At 42.3% G+C, this 19,314-nt stretch overlaps 1 protein-coding gene across 5 annotated transcripts in view; it reads left to right on the plus strand.

The window, feature by feature from the left end:
• Window positions 1-16,831, plus strand: part of LOC122537885 (zinc finger homeobox protein 4) — a 145,681-nt gene extending 128,850 nt beyond the window's left edge. For 3 of the 5 annotated variants that reach the window (XM_043671514.1, XM_043671516.1, XM_043671519.1), the window contains one exon: window positions 10,432-16,831. In XM_043671514.1, coding sequence (XP_043527449.1) covers window positions 10,432-11,165 — 734 coding nt within the window. In that variant the 3' untranslated portion in view covers window positions 11,166-16,831. The remainder of the gene's footprint in view (window positions 1-10,431) is intronic. The other 2 variants (XM_043671517.1, XM_043671518.1) reach the window with 2 other exon arrangements.
• The last annotated feature ends 2,483 nt before the right edge of the window (window positions 16,832-19,314 follow it).

The following is a 19,314-nucleotide window of genomic DNA, read 5'->3' on the forward strand; positions in this document are numbered from 1 at the left end:
GAAAAACTGGATAATGAGTGACACAAGCGTACGAGCGGCTGGTGTTGGTGTCCTTAAATTTCACGACGGACAAGCGTGGCGCTTTTACCGGCTGGTTTTTACAGCGGTCCTATTCAACGGGCCGTAACTCAACGATAAGGTGTCCAGCCATCGATACGAAGAATTAATATTATGTCACGTAAAACACTGAACGAACACGAACGCTGGGCATTTTATTCGCTGCTCGTAAAAAGTGTTTGCTTAATCTCGTCCTCTCGACCAAGTTTCACGATCGCGCACAAGTGTCGGCGGGAAAAACACCTGCCCACTAAGATCGTTTTCGCGACGTTTTCTTGAAATACGTGTCGTTATTCAGATTCCACTTTCTTCCCCGGGACTTAATATAAAATAAATCAAACACGTTATGCGCGTTCGTAATCGTTCGTAATACTTTTAATATTATTTTCGCCCCGTCTTGCGTGAATTGAAGTGGAACTTCAACGTGAAATTCTTGTGAAATTCGACGGTGTACATATTCATTTGCAAACGATTATTAACAAAATTAGAAATGGATTGACTTTAACCCAAAATGACAAAGTATCTCAAGGACAAAGAAACAAATCATAATACAACCTGTCAAAGGGACCAAGTAATAATTCATCATCATCTTAAAAAATGCTTCAAAAGTTCTTCAAATTTCATAAAGTCACGAATCTACGAGAGAAATAACAACGTAGAGAATTAGTGGACTTCCCTCTGACAAAGTGAGCGTAGTTGAAAATAAATTAAAAAATAAAGAAGTAAAAAATTAGTTTCACGTTTGACATTGCGGTGCAAAAAAAAAAAAAGGAATAAAAATGAAAATAAAAAATTCGTTTGACGTGTTTAATATCGTGGTACCACCATGGAGAGAGACAGTTTCGATCGGAGGACGTTCGAACGAAGAGACGGGAACGAAGGATGAAAGTAAAGGGAGAGGGGAGAGGACCCGGTCCCATCGCTGGTTTACGTACGCGCGGCGAAACGCGAAAATAGCCCCGGGACACGTCAATAATTAATTAGCAGAATTTATCGATACGCCGGTGCCGTTATCTTGTCCGATACGCGTACGAAACGATTTTGTGGCCGTGCAGGGAGATAAGCCGTCGTCAATTCACTCGGCTGCCTCGTTCCCGTAGAAATTACGACTTCCTCGTGATCCCCGACATCCAACATTTCCTAAGGGAGGCGCGGAGAGCCCGTACAACGGGAAAGAAACCTTCTGGCCCGTATCGAACGTCAAATGGGTGGGCAGGTGACTCTCCGATGGTCCAACCCAAATTCGGCCCCTCGAATATGAACGTCGACAGTTGTAAATAACAATCCCCGCCGTTTATTATCGGCGGCCGGCCAATCTCGCATATACTTACGCACGCTGCTCCTGCCCCGTTTAATTGTGCAATTTTTCATCAAAATTCCTACGCTAACGCGTATAATTAAACGAGCTGCTGTCAATTTCATTGAATTCCTCTCGGCGATACACCGTGTAATTGGATTTAATGGGATCTTTACCGGGGGGGAATTAACGGCATAACACCAAGAAACGTTCGCGTTCTTTATCTTTTACGAATCGTCAAGTCCGGAACGAGATTAAAAGTCGATTCGGGAGCTTTGTGGGATTTAAACGTGGATATTATATCGAACGTTAATTCTCAAGTGGTGTTGCTGTCGCATTAGGCGACTACGGTAATGAACGTCTTTCACACTTTCTCCCGTAAAAAAATTAAATAAAATTGGAAATGCTGATTTGATCCTAATTTGTGTTGAATCAATTTGTAAAAGCACGTGCGTTGATTAATGACTCGACGTAGTAGAGTATTTAATCAATGAAAATTTTCAAGAAACATCGTACCTCTACCAAGTGTTTTCACGACCATATATCAGGTTTTGAGAGATGAAGAACGAGATTTGTGAAATGAGACTCGATGAAATTGATCAAGAGACAAATGATTGGAAGAGACAAGTTTCTGTCAATTAACTCGTCATTATCTTTGCTTACTCCAAATTCATTGTGCCAGAGCGATCTTCAATAATTTACGACACTTTTAATTCAGCAAGATGCAATTTTTCAAGTTCATCGCCCATGTTGTTCAACCACACGTTCACCGCCAAGAGCAACTCGTTCACAGAGGTTCCACGAGAGTTGGTGAACGAGGCGACAACCTTTTTCTATATAAAACACACGGTTGACCTGATCGGGCACCATCGGAATCGAAATCAGGAGGCGTCTTCTAACGAACACACCGATCTGGCAAAGATACACTCGTTGGGAGAAACAAGACGGACAACTCGTGGAAAGCTCTCGGATAGCCATTGATCCTGGGCGTCCGGGACACGATTCTACCCATGTCCAGGCAGCGGTTCGAAGGCTCGAGACATCGGTCCCTTGACGTCTCAAGCGGGAGGGTCCCGCGTTCGCTTCGAGATAACGAAATTAGCCCGGTCGCTAATTTATTTCCTAATTCTCGCGCGAGCGGAGGTGTGAAACAGCCGTTCTGGCCCGTGGTGTCCACGATAACGGGCCTCGTTGTGTGGAACAAAAAAAAGAAGAAGAAAGAGGAAGAGAAGGCGTTCTTCTCACTTCCAGTTGGACGATGAATTGAAGAGAGATGGAAACACATGGAACGAGAACTGGGAGAAAAAGAGAGAGTGAGGAACGGAATAAGAAAGGCAAAGAGAAGATAATGCGAAGGATGGAATGCACGCCCACGTTCGCAACGTGTTTCCCTGCGTCGGTGTGTCGGTCACAACCACGTGAAAACACGCTGGCCAACGTACGTGGAATGCACCGTTGTTGCATACTTCGCGTAGCGAGCTTATGAACGCGCGCGAATGTATCGATCCCCAACCGTGGCATTGACTTCAACAGTGTTGAAAGATGGCCGGATGGATCGGCTGGGTGATCGACTGCGACCCAGGATCGCCGCGAGATTAATGCCCTTGCACGAGGAACGCGTTCCTTTTCGACCAATTGTATAAATGGTGTCGGTTCCCTGCGCCGATATCGTCCAGTCAATCCTTCCGGTATTGAGATATAATACCGGATCGTTCGAGTGATCGTGATTCTCGTGGAAATCTTTTCTTTCGCGGAAACGTCGGAGATTCAATTCGTTAATTAATAATGAATCGACAGAATTTTGATGAATGACCTTTGGTAGAGAGTTTGAAATTAAATTGCTTTAACACTAACTAAAGCATAGAATTTTGATCAGAGATATTAAAGTGGAGAAAAATGTAGATACAATAAAATACACAATTTTATTTGTGTATTTTATAAAAAATCATTCAAAAGCACACTGTTTTACATCTATAATATATCTAACAAAAATTATCAATTGATCATTTTGATAGTTCCAAGGGTTGATCGGGATTTGGAGTTTTGGAGAAGAAAATAAGTCATAACTAATACGTGTAGAAACATTAAATATTAAAACATTGACTTTCCAAGTCACTTTCGATTATGAAACGCTATTAACATAATGGAACATCTTCAGAGATTCGAACGCAAGAAATTATCGATGATTAGTACCTAGGTTTTGAACATACACCGACCTGTATCCTAATTATCTCATGCAAAGAACGCACAAAACAGAAACGTGTATTTTTGACTCGATCCTCCAACAAGGTATTTAACGAAACTAATAAACCCCTCATCTCTCTCGTCAACTTATTGAATCATTCTTTAGTTAATCGCCGAGAAACTTCGTTCCCTGAACTTCAACTTCGGAGTAAAACGCTGAAATGGGAAAAGATAATTGCCGAGGGAAATTTTTAGATGATCGAGCGCAAGAAGAAGAACGCTATCATGGAAGAAATTAATTAACGGCCGGGATACATAGGCGACGACGACAGCCAATGTACTGGTGTTTTCGTTTTGCCGTGGCTTCTGGCCTGACAGTAATACCTTTGCGTCAATTATCCGCGAATGTTTCGTAGCCATCGAAACGAACATGTCACGAACGAAGGCGAACAGGTAAAAAAGTAAACTCATATCGAGAGTTAATATTGAAAGAAAGCATATCGGGTCTGGTGCGCACCGCAGCAGCAATTACTTCATTCGCTGTCGTAATTGGAAGACAGACTGTTAGACCGTAATTTTCTTTTCAAAAAATGCTCGAGCAATTAGTGTAAATAGATACAAAATTACTCGTCCTTCTCCCCTCCCCCCTCCCCCCGGCAACCATGTATAAATTGGTATAACCAATGTTTTCTTTTTTTTTTTTTTTTCTTTTTATTCGTTCTTGTTAATACGTTTAATGCGAAGTGAAAATAGATCCGGAATAAGAATGACCCATGTTCCCTATCTTCTTATTTTTCTTGGCGTAAAAAAATGGTCACCACTCTCCATTACGACGTAATAATATTGTGCAAAAAGGTAAATGGTTCACAGAGACGTTTGCCACGGAAAGTTAGACAAATTGAGTGACGAAAGTTAACACTAGAACTTACCGACGACAGAATGAACAGCAAAGTTTGTAATACAACAAAGGAAGCAAAACTTTTATTCGTGTATTTTATAAAAATCATCCAAATCACTGATGATCACAACGTTGTAAATATGCAGAATTATACTTCGAAAATTTATAAATAAATTGGTCATTTTGACGACTTTGGTAGTTCCAGTGTTAATAAAATCATTCTTCCTCTTCGAGCTGCTTAGATACCAGTAGAATTGAATATTAGAACATTAGAATATTAGACTGAGAGATTAAACAAATTTTCGACGCAACGAGAATTTTACTTTATTATGGGATAATTTATAAAGTATCGTTTTATGATCGGTCGATGGAACAACGCGCGCAAGGCTTAGCAAACTAGATTTATTTGACAAACTTGCACGTTGTCGTCGCGTTGTTCCAGGACATCCATTAAAATTCCTGGAGGCGCTAACTAACGACATTCCCGATTATTCTGTTCGACGCCCTTCGAATGCGGGTTTATAGCTGTCAGGATATACAGACATATACCTACTTACCAGCGCGGAACCCACGGGATTGCGTCTGACACGGAAACTCGCTCGTAAATTCCCGCTGAACAAATTTCCAGCATGTGTCGCGGCTATCTTAGGTCCAGTGGTCCTCAACCGGGTCCCCAATTTGGCCAGTTTCACTGAAAAATTAATTCGATTAATTAATCAACGATACGTTCAAAAATAAGTCAAGTTTATATATTACAGCAATAATAAATTCTACCAATAATACATGAAAAAGTGGAACTGCGATTTATTTCAATCTGACATTTATTAATATTTACTTATTTATTTATTTATTTCGTATGATCTTATACGTAATAAAATAATTCTCGCGAATCGTTTTTGTTCTTGTTTTAACATATAAAACGTCAGCTGAGTGTTGAAAGTTCGAACAAAATTTCCTTTTCAAATTATAGACAGATCGCCCTGATGGTTTTATTACTAATATCAATCATTCTAGCTTCTGCTTTAATAAATCAATTTGTAGAATTTATTTATCGATTGCTCTTTTGAAAAATTTAGACAGTATCTAGATAAATTTACCAAAAAAAAAAAAAAAAGAAAGAATCCTCTACAATTCTACTTTCCACAGAGTTATCAGTCTCGCGTTATCCGAGTGAGGATCTGAGAAAAGAAATCTCATTTTCGTGAATTCGCTTGTTACAAAGAGATAGCATCAATCTCCAAGAATTGCAAGTTCCAAGGGGAATTTTTCAAAATGCCATCAATAATTGTTTCTCCCCTGTACATCTCAATTTACGGGGTCAACGTGACCGAGGGAATACTGAGAGCCGCTGCGGAGCTGGGAGCGGCCGGCAATCAGAATCTCGTACGTAGTCACACATTTAAACAAAAACATACATCGAGGTGGTACCGAAGCACTACTATCTCAATCCGTACGCAAATGAGCTCCTCCTGCCCTCTAAGGAGACGAGAGAGGCGAGAGCGACGCGCGTGTAAAAGCGGCCGAGAGAACCGAGCGTGTGTGCTCACCTCGTGCGTGTTTCACGCGCGCGCGTGTACACGCACGGGCAAGTAGGAGAGCCGCGACAACACAGGGCGGAGGGAGAGGGCAAATCAGAGCCACTCAAAGAAATAACCAGTGCTCATTAAGAGTAATAACCCCTCGGTTCTCTCTCTCTCTCTCTCTCGGCCGAGCCGATTGTTTCAAGGGTGTCACACGGATCGGGACAGCTGCGCGATCTACTGCGCGTCACTCGACCGCTCTTCCTTATTACATTAGCTTATTCGGGGTTGCGGTGAGGCCCATGCGGTGACCTTGATGCCTCGAGAGAGACCCCGCGAACTTGACTCGTCTCCTTATAAAATGTTGGCCAAAGAGTGACTACGTTTTTTTTTTTTTTCAATAGATGAACATGTATATCTTTGTTTTAAACGACAATTCATCTTCATGTAATCTGATACCTGATTGACATGGAGAAATGCACGATTCTGTGGACAATTTACTTGCTTGGCTTTGATTTCAAAATCAAAAANAAAAAAAAAAAAAAAAGAGAAGGAAAAATGAAATCACGATAATGTAGAATTGGTTTACTAAATTTCACTGCTGATGAGAGTATCAAATTCTATTCTTGGGACATTTTTCTATTCGAGAAAAAAGGTAAGAACATTTTTGAATCGGGGAATCGTAAAGATGGCGAAAGGTAATCGGACAAAATGGTCAATATATTAATAAAAATTCGCCTCGCATCTGCACACAAAAAAGCGTAGTTATTTTTTGGGCAACCTAATATTTTTGTATAAATAATATCTATCTATCAAGTTTCTTTTTAAGCATTCTAATATATTTTATAAAGAAAAAATTTTAAAAAGTTACGTGATAATTCATAAAATTTGTTCAATGATGTTAAATTAATACCAACTATGTTATGCACGATGTGACGTACATAATTAATTAATTAAAGTTTACAACGAAATTTTTTAATTAGATTTATCAACAGTGTTTAACATTAGAATTAGACCCTGGCTCCTTTTTATTAAGAATACGAAGATTCTAATGTAATTAAAATATTATAGAATCTTATTTTCATCATATAATTTTGCTCTATGATTTGTAATTGAAGTACAAGTGAACATGAGAATACCAAACAAAAATGTAAAAAAAAGCTATTGGTGCGGAGATACTTTTAAAGAAGAATAAAATTATGCAACTGCAAAAATTACTTTGCAATTATCTTGCTGGATGAGTCACAGGTCAGACAACTGGCACGAGATACAGAAATTAAAATTCTTCGAAGCTTAGGCTACCGATCTCAGTTATTAAACAAGTTGTTGTTACTTTTTGAAGAGACGAGCGCGTGTACGCGTTGCTCGACGTGTATTATCGTCGACGAGGAGATCGTTTCGGCGAAGATTGTTTCGAGAGGAAGCGTTTTAAGTCGCGTTAGTCGCCACGAGATTGAAGTCCCCGGTGGACGCGCGACTGCTTGCGCGTTCCACGAAATTGTTACGCTTAATTCACGGAGACGGGAGCAGCGATCGTCGACATCTGGACGGTTCCGCTCGTCGTACGATTACTCGCGTGCTCCTTCTTTGTCGCGCGATCGAATTTCGATTCTTTAAAGAAAATATTCCTCCATTACTCGAGTGCAATTTCCAGAATTCTCTAGATACTCTAGATTAGAAATGAATCGTGAAACTTATTCCATTGCCTTCAAAATGTCAAACTATCTACATAAGATGTTTATCCAAATACGTGCAAAAAAAACATGTGCGTAGAATATACTTAACATATCCAAAAACTGAATTGTCCTTTCTCCATTTATATAAACAAATTCGCCAGAATGTAACTGAAGTTCTCACCAAATTTCTCAACAACGTCTCCTCCTAAACTACGTGTACACTCTAGCGGATAATACCGCGTTAATCCGTAACAATTCTCTCCCTTCTTTATAACGCAAACACCTTCCAAGAAAGGTCCTTTCGAAGTTTCAAGGACATAAAAACACGGATTATGCGGACGCGCGATCGACGCGCGAGACCATAATCCACGGGGTCCGCGAATTGCCAACGACCGAGAAAAGGAAGCTTTCGAATGAACGAAAAGAAGAAGAGGAGGAGGAGGAGGAGGAAGACGGTAAAAGCGTTAACCAAACAGGGCTAAATCCACACTTCGCATGGCAGAAGTTCTCAGGTTAAAAGAAGGGAATGCCACGTTGGCCGTGTGGCTCGGCGAGCATGGTCTTCGACTCTAATAACTATCAATTCCACGTTGACACGGAACAGACGGACTAAAAGGGAGAGGGACAGAGATGATATCCTGCCTGGTATTCCGCTCTCTCGTCCAGGCTTGCTCGCGCCCCACCAAGCCTGGATAATTACAGGCGAGCGTCCAGCGAATGAGCAGGGGTATCATTAACACTTCCTGCCTCGTAACGACTCCTCGTCTGATACACGATACGCGATATACCCATACGCGTCACTGCGTAAACCTGTCAACCCGCCTAATCGACATCGAACAACGCGTCCTCCTCCTCCTCCCCGACCACGAGATCCGAGATCGCTCCGAGATCGCTCAGAGGATCGTTCGAACGTCTCTTCGGGATCGCTCGAACGAATCTCGCGTTGAAACGCATTGCCACACCTCGCTATATTTTCTTGAAAAATAGCTCGGCCGAGTCTTCAACGCTCGTGAGTCTTCAACGGGACGAGTGGGGTTGTTTGAATCAGTTAAATTTCGACACGATGAAATTTGCATACTTTTGCTCTTACATTACGTTATAAGCACTGCTGGCTCGTTCTTTTTCAAACGAGAAACAGAGAACTCGAGTAATCCTAAGTGCAGGAACAGAGTAAATAATCGAGTGTTTTACTGAACAACAAGTGAGAATCGCGTCTCTTTTCAAATGTAATTAATTGATTGACGTTGGTTCGCAAAATATGCGTTCTTTGACTTATTTATCTGTTTATTCGTCTGAGTAAGACTTGTATCCTTGACATTCACAGATGAATGTTCTTATACAAAAGAAAGATCTTCTTTCTCTGTAGATTCTTCTTCTCATATAGAAGCACCGAAGTTTCACTGTTCAAATATTTGTCAGAACAGAAAGAATATTTTCTTGCTTCAAGTATTTATTTGATACACAATTTAACTTTGTTTCTAAATCTTTACATAATTTATGTTTCGGTGTTTTAAATAATGTGTTGTCAGTTTTTAATTTAGGAGATAAATCATCTAAATCTGACAGTTTCCTTGCACCTTGCGTTGTTGCAATTCTCTATCTGAAATGGCACAGTTTCTTTTCTATCTTCACTCTGCTTCTCACAACGATCCTTGTTGTCTTTCTGTTTTTTAATTCAATCAAGTAGCTTGTCTTCCTCAAGGGCACAAAACAGATTCCAAGTATCTTTATACTGCTCCAAACTTTCAATTAAACACAAGTTCTAAAAATTCTGAGAAACATTTATCAAACCGTTCCCTTTTCGATGTCGTTCGTAATCAACTTTGGCTAATTGAAGAATGTGTATATGCATCTACGTTCCATCCAAATCAAAACGTACGATCACTTAGGAATACAAAAACTGGAGATTGTTGTTCGAGAAAGGTTCGATTCATATCGGAACAACAATGATAATTTTCTAATTGAAATTATCGGCGGACAGATGATGTCACGGTTCGGCGAGTCGGCAGGGAGTGACATTGAGCTCCTTTCTGGAGGCGGAGGAATTATCCCGTCAATGCGCGTCGCCCCGCGGCCAGGCTAATAACTACCAATTTACCTGTCTCGTAGAAGCAAAAACAGGTTCCATATAAATTCCCCGCTGGTTACATCGTTGACGTTATTATGACAACTAAGTCGGCACAAATCAATTATAACCGCCGTGGCTGTGCTCTGTCCGCGTTTGGAGACTCGCTCGATGGAAGAATTACCTCGGTAGGTGGCGAAATGACGGTACGACGGGTTACGAAATGACAAGTTCGAATGATCTAAAGCTAGACTGACATATGTGAAACTACGAAATCTTTCGAAAAGAGAGTTGATCGATTTGGCTTCTAATAAGCGTCGGTAAGCGTGTAATAGAAATTTACACAGTCCGCGTATAAATTCTTGGATATAAATTTCCGATATATTCCTGAGGATTTAATGCAAACTCCGTAGTATTTAGAATTTAAATCCCATTTATTTAAAGGAGTAGTTCGAACGAAAGATCGTATAATAGATATCGCGGCAGTGTCAACGAACTTTTACTACACGTATGAAATTCAACTTTGCCAGCTGGTTAACCTTCGAGAGGATCGAACAAATGAGACCCAACTTGTATGATAGTGCATGGATGGATGTGTGTCGCGTGTCCGTAGAATTGACCAAAAAGAATTTGCCAAAATTCGCGACGTGAATATTGTACGATACATAGTATAACGCAACGTGACAAGAAGAAAGAAAGCTGCTAACGGCGTCTATCTGTTTGCTTGTTTCCAGTAGCGGCTCCAGGTTTGAGCGGCAGCATGCACGGGAATGGGCTGATGTCGTTGCACGTGGAAGGGGGCAGCCAGGTCCAGGTGCCGCGCTCTTTGATGCAGGCGTTCCTACAGCAAGACCCGAACCATCCGGGATTGGAGACGGTGCGATTGCCGACGCCACCGTGCGGCTCCGACGAGAACGGGCCGCCGCAGCACTGCCGGGAAGTCGAGACGGAGCTGTGCCTGGTGTGTCGCCGATGCGGTCGGGCTTATCCGCAGGAATCGACGCTGCTCGCTCACCAACGCTCCTGCTATCTCGGCAATCAGCAGCGTCGCGGTGCACTGCGCCTCGTTCAATCTCGTTACGCCTGTTCCATCTGCGACGGGAACCCACCGACGAGAACGTACACGACCATCACCGAGTGGCGGCGTCACGCTGATACGTTGCAGCATCGGGCTCGCCTCGAGGCCAGCCAACAGCACCAGCAACAACAACAGCACCAACAACAACAGTTTGGCAATATCGGCGGGGAATCTGGCGGACAGTGCGGCGAGGAGGTGCACCCGCTCACGGACGAGATGGAGGACGTGGTGAATCAAATCACCCTGCTGGCTGCTCGCGCGGCCGCCGAGAGCACCACCGGCCAGCCGCAGGCTAACGAGAGGGCAACGAGCCAGGACAACAATAACGCTCCCGACGTCAAGAGGCAGAAACTGGTCCAAGAGGTTGCTGCTTTGGCTGGCGCGCGTTAAACGCAGGTACAACGGAAGCGAATAAAAACGGAGGGGAAACGTGGGAGGAGGATCGTCGCGCAGAGGAGGTGCTACGATACACACACAGAAAGAGAGAGAGAGAAAGAAAGAGAGAAAGCGAGCCATCGAATCTGAGGTTGATCCTGATCCTGAGGTCGAAGCGATTTCATCGGGAGGAAAGAAGCGGAGAGACGCGAAGAAGAGGACAAGGGTGAAGAAAATGGATACTGGTAGAGAGAGTGTGTCGGATGGGTGCTCTTCTTCGAAAGAGAGAAAGATACTACGATAACGGAAGAAGCAAACAACGTTCCTAACTGGCTAGATAAAGGGGAGGGGGTTCCAACCTAGGTCAGGAACTGTCGGTGAGGGGGCTTTTTCTTCCGCTCCGGGCACCGGGGAATCCCCGGCTCCGAATACTCGCGCGTGGACGGTGGACCAATCGAAACGAGGATGCCGCGTGTAGTGGACCTCTTCTTCTTTACTCTCGTTTTAATTTCGGGCCGCGCACGGCCACTGTCGCGCGCGCAATCACCAATTTAACTAATATTTTTGTTACAATGTATGTACACACGTAGCGTGCCACCAAAGCAGCGCGCTCACCAAAAGTTCCTTCGATAGAAAGAATGATGAATGTTTCGGAAATTGGGGGACACGTTAACGTTAACGGACGATTGAAAAGAAACGAAAAAAGGGGGCGGGGGGAAAGAAAGGAAAAATGGTAGAACGAACGAGCGGACGATTATCGGCTTGTTGTTGTCGGCAACTGAGAAACAAACTGAGTTTGGGCACGACTCGAAGAGAAACGAACGATTCTCTCGATGTCGTATTCGTCGTTTTCTTGCGACTAAACGATACCTACGTCCCTATCCGTGCGACGACTGTGCGTCAATCGCTGCGTGATTAGGTTCGGTGGATGAAAATGGCGGCGCGGAAGCTGCGACGAGACGACGAAGAGGAATGACACGTGGAGGAGAGGAAAAGAATGAGCGTCGACGACGCCGTGATGACGCTCGTCGAGGTGGGCTGATTTAAACGTTCCTATGTAAAGTAATAATAAAGATTTAATGAAACAAAAGAAGAAAAAAAAAAGTTACTAAAACGGGCGAACAGACATTTAAGAACGCGACGTAGTAGGGTAGTCGGCGCGGCGTTCGCGAAACTAATAGCGTCGCGCTCGTTACGAATACATACGTACATATTCATCTCTAAGAAATGAAAAGAAAAAAAAAAATGAATCTTCACTCTCTATCTCTCTATCTCTCTCTTTCTCTTTTTACGTGCGTGTGTATGGGTGGTACTGCGTAAGAAGTGTGTGTTAAGAATGATGCGAGAGCCAGGTGAAGCGTTGTTCACTGACGATGACCACAAAGAAAAAAAAAGAAAGAAAGATGAGCGCCTTTGCTTTAAAAACAAAAAAAAAAAAGAAAAGAAAACACATAAAACGAAAGGGAATCACGAGACGAAAGAAAAATCAAGTCGACGCGAGTTCCTCTTTTTTTTTTTTTGATCGAGGAAAGGGGATTCGCGAAAGGGATGGAAGCAAGGGACGACAAACATACGAAAGTACATACGACATAGAGGCCAGAGATGTTCACGTGTCGGAGGACGATCGAAAGATCTATCGAATTGAAAATCGGTGGCTGGAAGGATTTTTCCTCCGAAAAAAAAAAAGAAAAAAGAAAGAAAGGAAGAAAGAAAGAAAGAAAATGGGGAGAAAACGCACGCGCACACGTGCACACTCACACGCACTCACTCGTGACACGTACACACGTGCATACACGCATACACGAGCCTAGTAATATTCATTCTATAGTTTCGAGAAAAACACCCACAGGGCACGGTAACCCCGCGGCTGGGAGGGGTTCCTTTTAGGTACTATAGTACGCGTAATAAACGTCGCTGCCGGCGCGCGAATTTCAACGTGAATTCCGTTCATATTTGTCTGGCCGTGAAAATAGTATGCTCGTAAAGAAGAATAGTCTGGCATGAAAACAACGGTAGATTTTTTTGAGTGAGGAGAAACGAAGTGAAACGAAACGAAACGAAACGAAACGAAACGAAACGGAGAAAAGGAAAAGGGAGAAAAGGAAAGGAAAACGCGAGAGGGCAAGTTGCCCCGGTGCCCGTCGCGATACGGTTCGCGTTCACGAACACAAGCAAAGACCCAGCAACATGGTTCCTATATTTAATAAATTATATTTAATAACGCTAAAAAAAAAACCTAACGATTAATAATAATATTAACGATAATAATAAACATAGTAATAATAATGATAGTAATAACGGTAAATAGTTATAGCTATCGATAGCTATCGATATAATCGCTAGTTAATCGGTCGACGATTGATCGTAGATCGGTCAGCCGTGCACCGGACACCGCGATCGAGCGCAGTGCTGATCCAAAGTGATTCAAGAGAAAATCGCCGGCGGCGAGAACTTTTTTCGTTCTCTCTCGCTGGGAAATGATTCGGGGAAATGAAGGATCGCGCGACGCGGATTGCGCTGATTTCGTGATTTACCGAACGAAAAGCGCGTGTCCGCGCATGCGTGAATTCAGTTACCGTGATTTACGAGGGAAAAACAAGAAAGAAAAAAAGAAATGAGCACGCCACTAAGCACGACAGAGGAAAACATAAGAGAAAGAAAGAAACAAACATACAAAAGGTCAGCTCTCGATCGACGGACACGGGATTTTTGTAAAGGTCTACTCGGGAACGACAAAGAATCCACTACTAGCTCGTAAGTTAACGGTTAATTACAACTAAACTGTAGATTTTAAGGGGAATATGGGAGAATATGCATCGGTAGACGACACACAAGACACACTCATGCATAGGTATATATATATATATATATATAAAAAAAGGTATATATATATAAATAAATGAATAAAATGAATGAACAAAAAAAGTATATATATATTTATGTAGAAAATTATATAAATATATATATATATATTATATATAAATATATGATGTTGTAACGTACTAGAATCCTCGCGGGTAATGTCCGAAACGGTGACGTGTATACGCGCGTACGTACGTCGTGTTTATCGCGTTTTGTTTCATTTTTCAAGCATGCTTTCACTTAACCAGAGATACGGACACACACGTACACACACGTACACACACATACGTACATAGAACGCGAAGAAACGATCGAATTGTTTAAAAAGAATGCATCACAACACGACAAAAGGAAAACCGTGAACGTGGGGATTGGGGAGGGGGAAGAACGGAGAGTGGGAGTCGTGCCACCGCACGTGCACAACCAGAGAGAGTGAGAAAAGAAACGTGTACGGATCGCGCTCCGAAAAATTTTCAACCTCACACGTAGGAAGAGGAATTAGAAAGTGAGAGAACGAAACCGAAGGTAAAGAGATCGTAACAACGACGAGCGTAACGACAAAGCGAAGGTATGGTATAATACGAGAGAGGGTACTACCCGACTATACGTGGAAAGTAAATTAGGAAGAAGAGAGAGGGGTTGAAGGGGGTGTTAGGGGGGGGGTGAGAGGGGAATGAAAGGTGGGCGCAAACGCGTAGTGGTCGTTGGAAGTCGAACGAAAACGCGGAGTAATAACTATTTGTAATTTGTAACTAAAGCAACTCGAGGTTCCTGTCTGCAAAAGATGCTTTTTCTAATGTAAACGTTGATAACGACGATTATTAATATTATATTTGATTATTACCGATTATTATTATTATTATTATTACCATTATTATTATTATTATGATTATTATTATTATAGATTTACGATATTATATATTTACATATATATGTGGTCATGTATTTATTATTGTCTATGTAGAACGTTATGGCGTTGGACTAGAAGCTAAAACTGAAACGAATGGACACACGCGGTGACACGCACACATGTGACATACATACGACACACACACACACACACACACAGACACGCGCGCGTGCTTGGACTACACACACGCATTTATACACGAAGACACGTGTGTAATTATCGAAAGAAAAAAGTTTGATGAGGAAAAGAAGGTGAGAGGCACGAATACACACACGAACATACACACATACGAGAACGGAAATTTCGAGGAATGATTTCGCGTTGCTCCGCGGCGATCCCCTTTTTAATTGAATCGTAACACGGAGCACCGAAACGAATCGAGAAAGGGAAAGGAAAATCTTTGTAACCAATACCTCGCAAAATAGGACAATTGTTACTATCTCCGGTGATCACGGGCTAATTAAAAGAAAAAAAAAAAAAAAGAAAAAAGAAACCTGCGTAGATGTTAATCTCTAGATTACGATGTAGCGAGACCCCCCTCCCTTTTTGGAAATCGTGGCGGCTTCCGCCACGTTTCGTTGATCTCGAACGCTCTCATCAAGCTTGCGTAACGCAAACGACGTTAACCGAACGACTATAATATACACACGGTATCACTAATCTTAGCAGACGAGACGCCGAGACCTTCGAGAAAGGGCCGGAACGCGTCCCTTTTTAATCGCGCGTACATTCTAACGAACGTGAACGTGAAAGAAAATGAATGAAACGGGGAAACGAAGAAAAGAACCGACATGCACCTTGGCGCACAAAAAAAGAATCAACATCGTGTTCCTTTTAATTGTATACATACACATATATATAGACGCGTGTACGTGTGTACACGCGGGATATTTAATTTTTCTAATCGATTCGCGGCTGATACACACGATGGGAGAATGCACGAGAGAGAGAAATCGACAAACGCGCAATGTGTTTCGGGACATGTACATCAAACATGCACGTACTCAAACGATCGACACGTATATACCACACACACACACACACGCACACACACACACACATACACACCTACATACACGAACACCTAAACGTGATACACGTGAAGCAGACTGTATTTATTACACAGAGAGTACGACACATCGAGAGTCGAAGTGAATTTGAAAAGAAGAAGAAGAAGAAGAAGAAGAACAGATCGAGAGTGGTCTCGAATCGATGTAACGTATATATATATGTACACACACACACACAGACACACACACACACACATATATATATACGCGCGTGGAAATTCTCAAAACGCGGCAACGTACGTGCGCGTGTACGCAAAACTGAGTCGGTTTTGGCGTTTTGAGTTTCGAGTACGGGAGATTGCGTGATAGAGTTAACGAACCTCGCTACTAGCTGTTCCTAAAATCAACAATGATGATGAATGAGTGATAAGCGTGCGCGGATTAATTTAAGGAGTGAACTAAAAGAGATGCAATTGAGTATGCGAAAACTATTATTGAGTATGCGTTACGAGTAAATTTTCACCGCCCCGTGTAAATCGCCGCCCGCCACCTTCCGTTTCTCTCGTCGATCGCGCGACGAGATTTACCGCAAACCGTTAGAGAACCGCTACACTGCGCGATCGTGATCTATCCTTTTTATTCCATCGTCGATATTTCCCATCCACGGCCAGCTATAATCAATCGTCGACGAAGCTCGCACGAGCCGACAATGAGTGCTCCGAATAACGAGCATCTACAAGAAGCTACAAAACGGATCAATGGAGATGAAAACTATATTCGGACGATCAGTTGCGCGTTTTTTACAGGGTCACACGGCCGAAATCACAGGGGAAGCTCGATCATGGAATAGAAACGACATTGACGATCGATTCGTATAAAAAGAGAAAAGAAAAAACAAAGGTCGCTGCCGATCGAAGAAACCGATCGCGATTTCCTTCTTCTTCTCCGTCGGAGAACACGGGAAATGAAGGACATACATACACACATACACGCACACACGCGCACACACACACACACACACAGAGAGGTGGTGAAAATAAATACGTTGCTCCATGCTCGACGAGAGAAAGAGCGGCCGGCGGCGAAAGAGTTTTTCAGTTTTCTATAATCTCGTTGAGTTTGTATGAAATATGTTGAACACGACTATGCTTATTGGTAAAACCCTATTGGTGATTTCTATTGCTATTGCGATTATTATTATTATTATTGGAAGGGCGTTTATTATTATTATTATTATCATTATTACATATTGCATTATGAGCATTATTATTACTATTATTATTATTATTATTATTATTATTATTATTATTATTATTGTCACTATTACCGTGATTCACATTTATTGCCGATTGGACATTGTGAATTTGTTCCGAGCTATACATTTTCATTGACTATTAATTAATAACGGATACTAATTGATAATGATAGCGACTAATTCTTGTGAGAGATTGCCATGTGTATATCTTATATGTACTCACTAACGGGGCCCCGTGGCCCTCCGATGGGGGCCGGAAGAGGCCGGTGCAAAAACCAGCGTGGCCGCGCGGTCAACCCCGTAAACGCCGGCTCGAGGATCCCGACGATGTTGGCGCCGCGCGCGATCCGTTCCCCTGCGTGCGAGAGCAATTTCTTTTTCTTTTTTTTTTTTTCTCTTTTTTTCTTCTCCTTTCCAAAGCGATCGTGGTCTGTGTCTGTCGCAAAGTACTCGATCGCGATACCGATTTCAAGAAAAAAAAAAAGAAAGAGGAAGTTTCTCTCCTCGCGCCTCGCGCCTCGCCCCTTTTTTTGTAAAACACGCGGAGGCGCGGGGAGACCCACACACATACACACACACACACACTTGACGACGAACGAAACGAAAAAAGAAAAAAAGGAAACAATAGCCGACGGTGATAACTCCGATCACACACGAGACAAAAGAAAGAAACGAGAGAAATGAAACAGGAGAGCGAGTAAGGCAAAAAAAAAAAAAAAGAAAGAAAGAAAGAAAGGAAACAAAGACGCGGAGGCAAAAGTGGGGAAAAAGAAGTGAGATAAACCGGGAAAAAGGAAAATGGGCGCGCGAGCACGCAAAGGAAAGAAGAAACAAAAAAGCACGTTTCTCGTACTCGCTGACGAAGATGCGCAAGAGAGACACGATGCGTCGAATCTCATTGTCGTTTTCTTTCATTGTACGTTCTCGAAGTTTGCTCGTGTTTCGTTGCTTCGCAGACGATCGTTTAACTTTCAGACGAGATTCCAGGGAGGATGTGTCTCCCTTGTGATTTGCATTTCTCCGTGACGTTCAATCGCGTAAGAATTCTCTCACGTTCCTGCCAAATTTACCACGTCTGATTTCTTTTCGTTCTGTATACGATGACCATGACCATGACCATGACCACGTCACTTGTCGCTTTTGTCACTCGAGTCAAAATTAATTAAATTTGAAAGAAAAAGAGTCGCGTCGGAGCGAGAGAGCAACAAACAGAGGACAATGAACGATACGATACGAAGGCAAGACGCGGCCGAGAGAGATAGAGACATCGCGTACGTCCTTTCTTGATCATCTCGTCCACCCACGCTCACCCTTGTGTACAAATATATATTTATGGTGCCATATGTGTTATGTGCGCGCGAGCAAGATCCCGTGTGTTCGCGCGCGCATCTAGATTTTATAATAGAAAAAAGAAAATGGTGAAAAAGAAAAAAAGAGAGAGAATAAAAGGAGTAATAAGAGTTGAGCGAGCGAGAGAGAAAATGCGACATGCTAGCGCGAGAACGTATCGACACACGACAGCACACACACACGTACACACGTACACACTACATGTTCACACATTTTCGTACTCGCGTGCGTACAGGAGTTACATATATACGTACATACACATACATACATACGTACATACACAGAGACACACATACATTCATACGTACATACGTACATACATACAGACATATATACACGTATGTACGTGCATACATACACACAAACATACACACGTGCCATGCAAGATGGCTGTACCTGTATACGTATATAAATATACGCGAGCATACAGTGATGCACATATTTACGTGCGCTATTCCTATAAAGAGTAATTGAAGAGAGAGAACAAAACGAAAAAAAAAAAAATAGGAATTTAAGAATGAAGCGAGGGAGATCTGCGATCTGGCACCAACATCGTACGGCAAAATGGGTGCGGTGCAATCATGTTCCTATTAGGTTTCATATCTAAGCGAGTAATTAATTATACCACTAAATATAAATGATGAAGAAGGATATAATGATATTATATATATATTATTGGATATATATATATATACATACGATACGATTATATATAGATCTAGTCTATGAAACTGATAAATAATCCCTTTCCTGCGATCCTTCCCCAAACAGAGATAA

Source organism: Frieseomelitta varia, unplaced genomic scaffold, assembly GCF_011392965.1.
Source record: "Frieseomelitta varia isolate USP_RPSP 00005682 unplaced genomic scaffold, Fvar_1.2 scaffold_937, whole genome shotgun sequence".
NCBI lineage: Eukaryota > Metazoa > Arthropoda > Insecta > Hymenoptera > Apidae > Frieseomelitta > Frieseomelitta varia.